Source organism: Zalophus californianus, chromosome 2 (genome assembly GCF_009762305.2).
Source record: "Zalophus californianus isolate mZalCal1 chromosome 2, mZalCal1.pri.v2, whole genome shotgun sequence".
NCBI lineage: Eukaryota > Metazoa > Chordata > Mammalia > Carnivora > Otariidae > Zalophus > Zalophus californianus.
The window spans coordinates 102,180,282-102,193,061 of NC_045596.1; the positions used below are offsets into that span (position 1 = coordinate 102,180,282).

General features: G+C 40.6%; 1 protein-coding gene across 4 annotated transcripts; it reads left to right on the forward strand.

Moving 5' to 3' along the window:
* The first annotated feature begins 242 nt into the window (after positions 1-242).
* Positions 243-9,313, forward strand: SPRY1 (sprouty RTK signaling antagonist 1). 4 transcript variants are annotated; one of them, XM_027599274.2, is made up of 2 exons: positions 243-2,610; positions 7,108-9,313. In XM_027599274.2, the coding sequence occupies exon 2, from the start codon at positions 7,120-7,122 to the stop codon at positions 8,119-8,121; it is 1,002 nt and encodes a 333-aa protein (XP_027455075.2). In that variant the 5' UTR covers positions 243-2,610; positions 7,108-7,119; the 3' UTR covers positions 8,122-9,313. The 4 variants fall into 4 exon arrangements, with proteins under 4 accessions (XP_027455075.2, XP_027455073.2, XP_027455074.2 ...); XM_027599272.2 differs by lacking the exon at positions 243-2,610 and adding an exon at positions 4,085-4,258; XM_027599273.2 differs by lacking the exon at positions 243-2,610 and adding an exon at positions 4,345-5,297.
* The last annotated feature ends 3,467 nt before the right edge of the window (positions 9,314-12,780 follow it).

Genomic DNA, 12,780 nt, shown 5'->3' on the forward strand with positions numbered 1-12,780 from the left:
CTTACCAATTTATGTGATTATTTTGTTTCTCAACAAGATAAAACATTATACTTATTATCATGACTTCACAGAAACATTGGGAGAATTAACAGGGTATTATTTTTCAAGAGCTTGGACCACATATGATTCTGCTCCTTTGGCAAGTAAAGTAGATAAATGAGTTTTTCTCAGTACTACACCTTTTTTTTTTTTTTTTTTAATCACTAGCAGTTGTGAGGAGTTACCAGATTGTCTTTTCATTTTATTTTATTCTTTTTCCAAAAATCAAATCAGCAGAAAAGATGGCTGTTATTGTTTTCACACGAAAGTGAACAACACGTCAAGGCTCACTCTCCATTCCACTTTATTCTTTTAGACATATCTTAATAGTGAACTGAAAATTATTGTTAAGATTTTCCCATGCGTATTTACATTGTTTTTCCTTTCCAGGAAACTTCATGCTCCAGTTATCCATTTCTAGCTGAGGTACACTGAAATTAAACTTACTAAATAAAGAACAATGTCTATTTTAAGCTTAAAGTTTAGATTTTTTACAAATTCTTACGAGCTGTAGGCAATCAAAAGCAGAAGTAGGTTTTATTAAATGTCTTTTAGATCAGGGTGGCCAGACAATACCTATATTTATTTGTAAACTAATATTGAGAGAAAAACATACTGATGTATTTTACTGCTAAATGATCTAAAGAGTCATTGGTCAACTTGTGCATCGTAATACTTGATTTCTAAATAGAACATGATCCATGATGATGGTGTTATAGATAAAATTTCATGGATTTATTTTAATTCAAAAATACTTAATCACATGCAGATTGTAATTTAATACATCTGTGATTGAAATAGTTTGAAGCTTATTTGTAACTGAAATCTTTCAACTATATTTTTGTAGGATTTATGGAAGTGTAGAGTGTTCAGTGCTCCCTCTCCTGGTTTTATCATATTGGTGAACTGACCTCTCATCCTAAAATTGTGGTGATGGCTGAGAAGACAGTTTTGAAGAACCAAATAGTATACTCTGATGTGATATTCTAGTTCTGATTTGACTACTCCAAATCTATTCTAATGGTCAAGAAACCTATCCATCAATGGTTAAAGTTCATTACATCCCAAAATATGAGATCTAAGAAAAAATAGAAAATATGTACAATAAAACTGATTTTATCCTTTTAAAGAGCCTATTTTAATATAGTTTATATTAAGAGTGCATATGTAGATTTTTGGCTTCGTTCTTGTTCTATTTTATTTTCTAGTGATGCTTTCTTCTTGTTGATGGTCTTAGCACTGCCCTAGCTTCCAAAGAGGTTAATTCCAAATACAACTTTAATTTTTTAAAGTGCTCAAACATTTGAAAGTCTAGAAAAAAACCAGTTTCAACAGAATCACTTGTTATAGTTAAGAAGGAGCTTAAGAATTGAAAATTTCCATACCCAAATTTATATATGACTTAGATTCTGGACTTTTGTTTTGTTTGCTTTATTTTCTCCCAAAGACTTGAAGCTATTTCTGGTATCTAGTACCTGGAAAAAAAAATATTTCCTCTCCACTTGCTATACGTTTTTGGTTTTTAGCTATCTTTTAAAAGTCTCTGTGGAACCTTAAATTTCACATATAATTATCCTCACTACAGCATAAAGTACACATTCTGATAATAAATGTCTAAAATCCCGTAGTTTGTAAGAAAACAAAAAGCGAGTTTCCTACTGATTAAAATACTTTTTCCCTCCAGTAACACAACATAGATCACTAAGAATTATAAAACTTCTTGGTAAATTATTTCTATCTTAACTGATTTCCAATTAGCTGATTTTTAAAAATAAATTAATTGTAGTTTTTTCCCCCCAAGTTATACAAATTACAAAATTGAAGAAAGTTGGGATTTTTAAATTTGATTTTTAGGAAATTTTATCACAAGCCAAGATAGAGCACTTATTATAAAATCTACAGCAGGAAATTTCACCTTTACGAGGTACTGTTTTATACATTTGCAGTAAGGAGTGCCACCTTTTAAACTTTCAGATTTCAAATATTCTGAATTGTGCTTTAAATAGGAACCATAACGTTATATTATCATCTTTTTTATATCAATATACATTTTCTCTCTAGCTGATCAGAAGTGATGGCTTGGCATACGACTTTTTTATCTTCTTTTATTCTTCAATATTATTTTCTAATTCAACCTTAAAGGTTGTGTCCACTAATCCTTTCACTGAGACTGATGACTAAATTTAAAGGATTCTTCTGTGACAAACTGCATTTGCAGGATTTTTAGAGGCAATCTCAAAGTTTTAGAGGATGTTTATCACAGGAGTGTACAGGGCAACATTTCCAGGTTGGTACACATACACGAAAGAGGAAACGACTGTTGGAAAAATCCTGTTCCAGGTTTTCAGGCAGCCCGTGTGATTGACATATGATATCACTGGAGGCGTGTCCTGGAGTGGAGGTGGAGGTGGAGGCGAGCTGCTGAAATTCTGCGGCGCCGGAGTGGGATTGCTCTAAGGCACGCAGTGGTTTGCGGAGTGATAGCAGCGGACAGAGCTCCCTACCCTGGATAAGGAACAGATGCAGTCGCTGTAAATGTGCCTGAAAAGCAATTTCCAGTCTTTGCGTTAGGTAAGAACTGTTTCCTTCCTTTCATTCCGTAGATATTTTTAGGAAAGATTAGGTGAGAAATGCTGGCTTTTGCAAGGAACTGAACATTTCTTTGAACTCGCTTTAGATCTAAGATTACTGGTTGCATTTCAAATTACCAGTAGCATTCCCACTGCTAAAACGAATGCTCTTAAAGTAAATGCTACCGCTAAGAGAAAAAGCAGGGTCCTTTTCTTCTTTTTTTTCTTATCCGAATGGTAACAAGTTTGAAGTCTGAAACGGTCGGTTGTGTGAAAAACAGGGTGGTTTTTGCCGAAGAGGGGCTGGCACTCGGTGTGTGGACCAAATACATGTTTGTTTAGGCATTGTTGGCGACCGAGTCCCGAGCGAAGCAATTGTTTAAAACCTGAATTTCCCGTCTCTGTGTATTGATTTCCAGTGCGCAGAGGCGTTGCTTGAACGTTGTTTGAACTCCTAGGCATTCCAAGGGGCAAAAGCACTTCGGCAAAACGTGCAAGACTGCATGTTACTTTGGTTCGCTGCTGACACGCCGACTGTGCGCCGTCCTGTCAATCACTGGGAGCAGCAACAGCCAGCACATGGCAGCGGGCTGCGGGCGGCGGGCGAGCTGGCGGGCAGCCCACCCCGCTCCACTCTGCGCCTGGGCGGCTGAGCGCGGTACGCGTCCGAGTGCCTGGAAAGAAGGGGAAATTAATGTTTTGGTTTTTTTTTATTTTCCAATCGCTAATCCTCTAGGGCAGGCATTTCGGCCGTGGGACAGAAGGGTCGGACGACTGGGAGCGAGCGCTGCCGGGGAGAGGCTTGCCCAGCCAGGACCAGAGTTCCGGGGGACGCTGTGCCCCCACTTGCCCAGCGTGCAGGATCGGGAAAGTGCCTCGACCTGCGCGGGGGCCAAGAGACGACGCCCCGCCTCTTCCCTTGAGAAGAATCCCCCAACCGCGCTCCCTTCACTGCTACCCCCTAAAAAAGCGGGTAAAAAAAAAAAAAATCCCACCCACCCCCGGGGGAGCGGCAACCTTCGCCTCGCAGGCTTGCGCTCCCGGGCCCCGCCGGGGCCTGCACGGTTCCGCGACCCGCCCGCAGACATCGGTTCGAGCCCCGGCCCGGGCGCCGCAGAGTCTCGAACGTCCGTGACGTGGATTTTCACTCGTCAGGGGGCCGCCACGCCTTCCTTTCCCGCGAGGACCGTTCGGAACCCGAGGAGGACTCCCGCAGAGCATAGCGTGTCAGTCGGTGGGCCCGTCACGCACTCTTCTCTCTGCCCGTTCCTCGGGTCGCTTTTCTGAGGGACTCGAGAGCCCTCCCGAAGGGATTTTTTTTTTTTTTCCTGGTTCGTGGAAGGGGGCTGCAGGAGAAAAGCCCCAGAGGTGGATGTTACTGAGCTGCGCGGCGAACGCGAGCTGTGAGAGGTCGGCTGCGCTGGGCCGCGCGGAGTCTCCGGAGAATTGTCCTCCAGAGCCGGAAGGGGGCCGCCGGGAGCGCTCCTGCCCGGTGGGGGCGGGGGAGGCCGCGGGCCGGCACGCCGCAGCAGGGGCAATGCCGCCTCGTCCTCCCCGCCGCGGTTGATGCGGCGCGTGCACGTTGCCGCCCGCACGGGGACCTGGGCCGGGTTGCACAGCTTGGCCCCCCATCCACCGCTTCGGCCTAGGTGAGTGCCGGGCGGCCGCTCTCGGGCGGCGGGGGGGAGGGGGGAGGGGCGAGGCGCAGACCCCGCTGGCTCGGCGCGGCAGGTGCGGGCTCCGGGGTTCGCCGAGGGGGAGGGGAAGTGGAGGGGCGACCCCCGCGCGCGCGGGGCCGCCTCTCTCCCGGGGCGCTCGGGGCTGGGTAACCCGGTGGGCGACCTTCCGCCGCTGCGGAGGGCAAAGAGGTAGGGTCTCCCATCCCAGTTTCCTGGAGTGGTGGCGCGGTGGCCCGGGTTGTCCTCTTGAAGGAACTCCTCCACGCGAAAGATGGACTCAAGGAGGCTTTTGGGGGTGTTCCCGGGAGGGCTCTGAGGAACTTCTCGATAGGTGCCAACGGCAGGCTTTCTGTGGAGGAGTTTCCTCAGACGGGGGACCGGGAAAGGCCGTGTGCGTGCGTGCGCGCGTGTGTGTGTGTGCGCGCGCGTGTGTGTCTAGGGAGGCAAACCTCGGAATTCGCGGGTAACCCCCTCGACAGAATTAGTCTGCGCCAAAGCGAGCTTCAACTTTATTCTTGTTTGGAGAGCAGTGGAGCGGCGAGGGGAGGGGAGAGGGCGCTGCCACTTTAAAAATGGGAAGTCCGCCCTCCTGAGGTAATGGTAACCTCAGCCTCCTCCCCTCCTCCTGCCTGAAGAGAGGGCGAGAGAGAAAACTTGTTTTCATTCATAACTTTTTCCTTTTCCTTCCTCTCCGTCAACTATTTATTCACCGCTTCTCTCGGCTCGGATTGCAGAGGGCGCAGCTCCACCGTCGTTAACTTGCAGTGTGGCGACGCTTCCCCGCTGCCCTGCCCCCGGCTCGTTTCTGGCCGGCCCTTTAGGAATCCGGCTTTGCCTTTAAAGTATAGACAGATATTTATTGATAAACTATCCATACCGAGGGCTTGCTTTTGGCGCCTGCGTTAGCTCGGAAGGCTCTTCACGATCTGAAAGAAATCTTGGCGAGATACGCAAAAATGGGTTGGAAATCCACGGTGATCCTTAGGATGTGATGGGATTGTCCGAAAAGGTATTGGACTTGGACTCCTGTTTCCGTGGGGAAGACAGGTTGCCGAGAGCGGGCGAGTGGTGTTTGGGGACGGATCGAGGACTGTCAGTGCTTGAAAGGGGGCTTTGCTTCAGATCGGAGGGGGCTAATTTTCTATTTTTACCTGGTAACCTAATTCACCAGCCAGCGTGAACTCTGTTACTACTATCATTTAAAACGCAGATGAAAGGTGTGCCTGGTGTTTTTACTACACTCTCCATGTCCTCCACGGCTTTTCTTAACAGTGGGATCTGATTCCGACCTTTCAGATACTCTGCTTTTAAAAGCACCGGGTTAAAAGTTCTTTGCAAGGAGGAATGATACTGTATGTGCAGAGTAACGCTGGAATATTTTAACAGTCCTTAAGGAATCCAGGACTAAGCCCAGCAGATCACGAATATGTTTCTCCTCGTGTACAGAGAAGGTAGAGTAAAGTAGAAACTTTGGGAGGTCTTAGTTGGGAGAAAAAGGGAGGGGGAACTCCAAGAAGTTAACATATAAGGCGTAGTCTATAGACTTTCAGTTCAGTTAAGAGATGAAATGGACTTCAATCTCCTTATTCCCTAAGCTGGTGTTTTTGGCTCAGGGGTGGTAGTTGAGAATGGACATTTTTTTTCTTTTCATTCTTGAATTGGAACGGATCTGTGTGGACTTTAGAAGGAATTTGTGTGAGAAATATTCTGGTTTACTATTGACTGAAAATGGAAATGTTTTTGTGTTTGGTAGTTTGTGTGTATGAAGAGTGCATTATAAATTAGAAGTAACTTACTCTTGGTATGGAAACACATAAAATGCTTATTTTAATCAGGATTTTACTGTACTTATTACAAGAAGCACATTGATTCAGATTTGGCAGTGCTTCTGAAAATCAAGATCTGTCATGTAAATACAGATTTTTAAATTAGAGGAAATGTAGGTAATTAAAATGGCCAGGATTTCTCCATACTGCTTTAAAGGCCTAATACTTAATTTGTGCATGAAAGTTATCTTGTTACGTGAGTGATCCCTTAATTTAAACTTTTAAAAAAAAAGTCCTTTCATGATTTCAAGTGTGAATGCTTTTTAAACATCATAGCATTTGTACATTAGTTTTGTGTATGTGCTTTAGGGCTATAAAACACGGAGAACTGTTGTATTCTATATTCACTTTTGTATCTTGTAGGTAAGTAATGAGAAAGCTTTAAAACCCTGGTTTCTGTGGAAAATGCTCTCATGTTTGAGATTCATTTGAAGTCTCTTGGATTTTTTTTTTTAATGCACAAAGCATACCTTGACCAATTTCCTCATTATTAATCTAGTGCTTGAAACAGCAAACAAATAACAGAAAGGCAGGAGCACCAAAGCCATTCTTAATTTTTTTAAAAATGGGTATTTTCCTTTATAGAAAACACCAGTGAACTGATACCGAGCTTTCTCTAGATGAGAGCTATTCCAGTGCTTATACTCAATATCCCTACAAGGGCATACTCCATTTTAATTATTTGTTAGATTTGTAAACAGAAAGGCGTTACTTCTTGATTCTGCTTTTTAGAAGTTGAGAAAAACTTTTAACTTTTATGGCATGGGGTCTCTTGCTTGCATTCTTCTTCCATGATGTGGTCCTCAGCCTCTTGGAATTGGACTCTGGCCAGGACCCCAGCATCATTGTAATCCGCTGATGAAGGAGATCATTACCAGTTGTAAACATAAGGCAATTTGTGACTTGACAGGATTCCCCCCCCAAAATGCTTCCTGTCATTTATTTTCTCTCTCTCTCTCTTTTTTTTTTTTTTCATCTTTGCTTTCCTTTTAGGATTTCAGATGCATGCCAGGTTCCACTGATTGCCAGAATTCGAGATCACTACACATGGATCCCCAAAATCAACATGGCAGTGGCAGTTCATTAGTTGTGATCCAGCAGCCTACATTGGATAGCCGTCAGAGGTTAGACTATGAGAGAGAAATTCAGCCTGCTGCTATTTTGTCTTTAGACCAGATCAAGGCCATCAGAGGCAGTAACGAATACACAGAAGGGCCATCTGTGGTGAAAAGACCTGCTCCTCGAACAGCACCAAGACAAGAAAAGCATGAAAGGACTCATGAAATCATACCAGTTAATGTGAATAACAACTATGAGCATAGGCCTACAAGCCACCTGGGACATGCAGGACTCTCAAATAATGCCAGAGGCCCCATTTTGAGCAGATCGACCAGCACTGGAAGTGCAGCCAGTTCTGGGAGCAACAGCAGTGCCTCTTCTGAGCAGGGACTGTTAGGAAGGTCACCACCAACCAGACCAGTCCCTGGGAATAGGTCTGAAAGGGCAATCCGGACCCAGCCCAAGCAATTGATTGTGGATGACTTGAAGGGTTCCTTGAAAGAGGACCTGACACAGCACAAATTTATTTGTGAACAGTGTGGGAAGTGCAAGTGTGGAGAATGCACAGCTCCCAGGACCCTGCCATCCTGTTTGGCCTGCAATCATCAGTGCCTTTGCTCTGCTGAGAGCATGGTGGAATATGGAACCTGCATGTGCTTAGTCAAGGGCATCTTCTACCACTGCTCCAATGATGATGAAGGGGATTCTTACTCGGATAATCCTTGCTCCTGTTCACAGTCCCACTGCTGCTCTAGGTACCTGTGTATGGGAGCCATGTCTCTGTTTTTACCTTGCTTACTCTGTTATCCTCCTGCTAAGGGATGCCTGAAACTGTGCAGGGGGTGTTATGACTGGATCCATCGCCCAGGATGCAGATGTAAGAACTCCAACACTGTCTATTGTAAGCTGGAGAGCTGCCCCTCCAGGGGTCAGGGTAAACCATCATGATTTTTGGAAGTGGGTTGGACCTCCTGAACTTTTAGCTTTCAAGCTGTGCTGTTAAAAAGATTCTCTTAGATACTGGTTTTATTTTCTTTTCAATTTTCCTGCCTTTCTTCCCATGTTCCCAAGGTTTGACTCATGGATCTTATTCTTCTCAAACGGATGATCTTCAGTAAGAGTGAACTGTGAAACTGCACCTGGCTCCCACTTAAAGCAAGAGCCTCTGCCATCCACTGAAGAGGGTATTGAGAGCTAGTGGGCTTTTGTGTAGCCTTCTTGTTCTGCAGGCAACTTGTCAAAGTTGTGTACATGAACATACCCACACACATACCCAGTCAATCTGCAATGATTTAGAGCTGTTTTTGATTGGGTACTCTGGGAGCAGGAAATTGGTTTTTGAAGAAGCAACGTTTTTATTGCTTAAATAAGCTATGTATTAAGTCTGTCTCCAGTTAGGGCTATCTTCATAGCATTGGACCCTTAAGAAGCATGGGGGATATATTTTTGTTATAACATAAAAATTTTCCTTTAACCACTGCCCTCTACTTGCCCCTCAGAGTTCTCTCCCCTCAGTTTTTTATTCTGGAGATGCCAGGTATTTTCTTTTCCTCTGTAATTTTAGATTTGCTTTACAATGTAAATCTTCACATTGGAGATATATTGGTTGTATCTTGCTCATCTTTATTCTGGCTTTCATATTTGTGAAGGACTCAACTGCCTTACTTTGACACCCACATTTTTTACCAAATTTCTCATAGTTGAGGGCACTTGGGTAACTGAAGTTGATATTTATAGCTGATCGATCTATAGGTGTCACAGAACTATGCTGCCTAAAGTGATCTTGGCCCCTTAATGGTCCTTTTGGCCCCTTGGTTAGTTAACAGCTGAGTAATTCTAATTTTTTCTGTGTTTTCATTGCCTTAACCACAAATTGTGGTGCTTTTTGTATATTTTATATATAAATCACAAAGTTGAATTCTGACTATTTTTAAGACAAAAGTCTGTTAAACTTTTTTATTGTAAAGAATATTTATTATGCGAATCTCTATTATTTTATGATATTTATTGCAAAAGACTGTTGAAATGTACTCATGTCTGAATATAACAAAATATCAATACATAACGGAAAATAAGGTGACACGAGGAAAGTACATATGTTAACTATAATGCAGAAAATATATTAATTAATGAAACTGTCTCTTGATTTCTTCATTTATTAGCCTGTACTATTATGGTGATTTTTGTCATTTGCTTTGACTCTTTCTTCATACGCACCCATTTTATTTCTTTAACATACTGAATCTAGACATAGGTGAGTTCAAATTTTGAACTAGATGTTTCCTGGAAAGGCATTATCAAAATTTTGTGATCCAAATTCTGTTTCAACAAATGCCCAAGTGAATCACTTTATAAAGTGAACTTTTTTTTGCAATTAGTATTAACAGTCACTCCCTACTTTGGCTATTTTGTAAGCAAGATGTTTTGTGTATATCATAATTTCTTGGAAAGGAACGTGTCTGTAATTTAAAAAATGTTTATTTTAACTCTCTTGGGTTAACCAAAAATTAGTCTTCATGAGTAAAACTTAAAGAACTTAGTTCTATAGGCATCCTAGGAATCTCTGGCACTGTCACTTTAATAAACATTCTAGATTAGTTAGAGTGACCAAGGGAATAGTACACATTATCAAAGAGATGTTTTAAAAACATTCCCGTCCCTACCTTTTCATTTTCTTTAAGTCTTTAATTTGGCCCGGTCAAATTACATATTGTCACGTTCTCTGGAATAAGAAAATCTGAGGGCCTGAAACTTTGTATAAAAGTAAATATTTTTATTTTTTAGTCTACTGAAACCACTCATAACTAGAATCTTTGGGTCTGATAAAATTTTTGTTTATGTGAATCTTCAGACTCAGTTTTACTGACTCCCTATTCCTAAGTGATATGTCAAACCTAAATAATTCTCTGCTTTTCAGAATAAGATGCTGACATAATTTGAACCTGCGATTTAGACTACCAAAACTCTTACCCGGCTTTTTTGGTTTTGGTCATTGTCTTTTGGATGATTTGGCTGCTAATTTTAGGAGTATGTGTTATTTGTAATAAGCTTTGATTTTGTTTTAATTAGACAAGGCATAAGTGGTAGAAACTTGTTTTCAATGCTTTCTCTCAAGCCACTAAACCTACCAGTTGGCATTGTGACATTGATATAATCAAAAATTTTCTCTGTGCTCTGAAAGCGAGAGCATTTTAGAAATGAATATTTGTTTTGGAGGCTACTTCATAATCTATAGCATTTCAAAATGTGAAGTTATTTTCTCTTATATCACTGGTCCCTTAAAATTGGGTTTTTGGTTGAGATTGGCTCCTTAACGAAGTATATAAACACAGACTCCCTCAAAATGCCATGTAATTTTTTTCTGTTATTATTCAGACTCTTGGTATAATTAGGATCTGGTGTAAGGGCTGTCTGTAGCTATAATAACCAGACTAAAGCTGTAGCTTTTATTGAATGAAATTTATAACTTTTATGAGAATGAGGTATGTTGTGGAGTTTTAACTTCTGGCTATATGCAGAATACATTAGAATTACAATATTAAGATGGTGGTCTACTGCTGCTAGGGCTTTATTTGCATTCTGGCATAATGTCAGGCCCATATTTGGAAGTAGCAATAAGTATAAGTTCAGACTTCTGACAAGCTTGTCAGGTGGCAAAGTATAAACACTTTGATTCGAAACTTCCTCCTTTGTGATGGTTTAAACCTAGAAGGAAAAAATATTAGGGTGTGTGCTCATGAGTCCTTATGAGTCCTAGTCGTTTGTATCTAATATTGATCATCATTTTATAGTGCTAAAGCTTTGAAAGCAACCAGCAGACCTGAAATTTCTTACAGTGCTTAATTTGATTTATTATTTATTTAATACTTAAAAATGAAAAATAACATACCAAATAGATGGGATAGCCTTCTTTCCTTCTTATTCCATGAATTTGTTCCTATTCCTCAACTACCACAGCTTGACAGAATGAATATTTTTGTTAAGTAGTTTCTTTCCAGCATATTTTCTGACTGCCAATTTTTTCATTTCAGAGAAGTTTTATTTAGATAATTTAATTGTGAATAAAACCAATATGGGATTTCTATAATTGAGTAGTTTCCTGTCAACAGAGTTTATAAAATATAACCCAGCAGGAAAATGAAATGCGAAAAAGTAGATACGCTTCTTTTTGTGAAGGCCTAAGTTGAAACCTTATAGTCTATAATAATTATTATACGGTTTCCAAAATCCAAACCATAGAACATTCCAGTTATTACTAAGAAAAGTGAAAATGTAAAAAACAATTCTTTAAAGTGAAAGGAAGTGAATTAAAAACTAGTCTTGTTTTTACCCTAAAATTGATATTGGAACCAAACTCATTCATTTCCAGAAGACTGACTTATTTTTGAAATTGTCTCCTTTCCCTGAATCCCTTCCACCCTGTTTTTAGATAAAGTGATGAATACATGACATGTTTTGTTTATAGCTCTTTAGCCGAAAAAGTACAATCTCTTTGAAACACATTTTGAAACAAAAAAAGAGGGTCTAGACAGTTCTCCTAAAACCTATCCCACCTCCCACTATATACATTTGTTTTAATTGCAAGAGAGAGTTTCATGTTTAAACATCTTGAAAACAAAACTTTAAATCCTCTCTTTGGCCAGTTGACAGGACTTTTTTCCCCATTATTTCACTGGTTCCGTATAATAAAAATAGCCATGTACTTAATTGACAAGTTACTGATTTTTCTAATGTTCTCTTGGACTATTACCAAGCCATTTTTCTATATTTATTGAACATCTGTGCATTATTCTATATTAAGAAGAATTTTAGAGCTAGAAGTAGGTTTTGTATCTTGCTTTATACTTCTCAACCACGTATAAAAACAAATAGGTCACTAGTTAAAAATTCAGAAGTCTCTTGTTCAGACCTATTATATCAGAAAAATCTCTAGGGGAGGAGCTTTGTATTCTGTATTTTTAAAAAGCTTCTTGGGTGATTTTATCAGACAATTTTGGAACTGCTTTTTTAGCTTGAAGTCTTCATTTTGAGGATATAGAAACACAAGTCTAGCTTGGAGGATAAGCTGTTCATGAGAACTAGGGTACAGCCAGGACTCCTTCATCTGATACAGGATTTTCTTCATTTCTTAGCTGTAAGCCAGTGCCTTAATGCTGCACACTAGCTTTTACCATTCCATTCTCTACCAGAAAGTTTTTACTTGGTAATTAATGTATTTGACTATAATTTAGGACATGGAATGTTTTTCTGCATATATTATTTGCCCTTAGCTATCAGAAATAAGTAGCAAATGACTTCATTGCCATGATTACTTTTTATGTTAATATTAAAGTTAACAACTTCACTGGAAAACTGAGCATGTGTGCTTCCTCTGACCAGGTGTATGTGGTAATAACAAATTGATCTAATCAGTTTGTAAAAGGTAATAGCAACTTGGCATCTAGATTTAAGAATTTAGGTGATGCTACTTCTTATCACTGTTTTGGTTGCATTAGGATCATAGTGATTAAAAAGCAAATTTAAATGTTCTATTTTGCACTGTTAAAAAGATTGGTATTAGACGGTTGAATCCTGCTAGATATGGTAATAACTGTGATTGCAAAAACT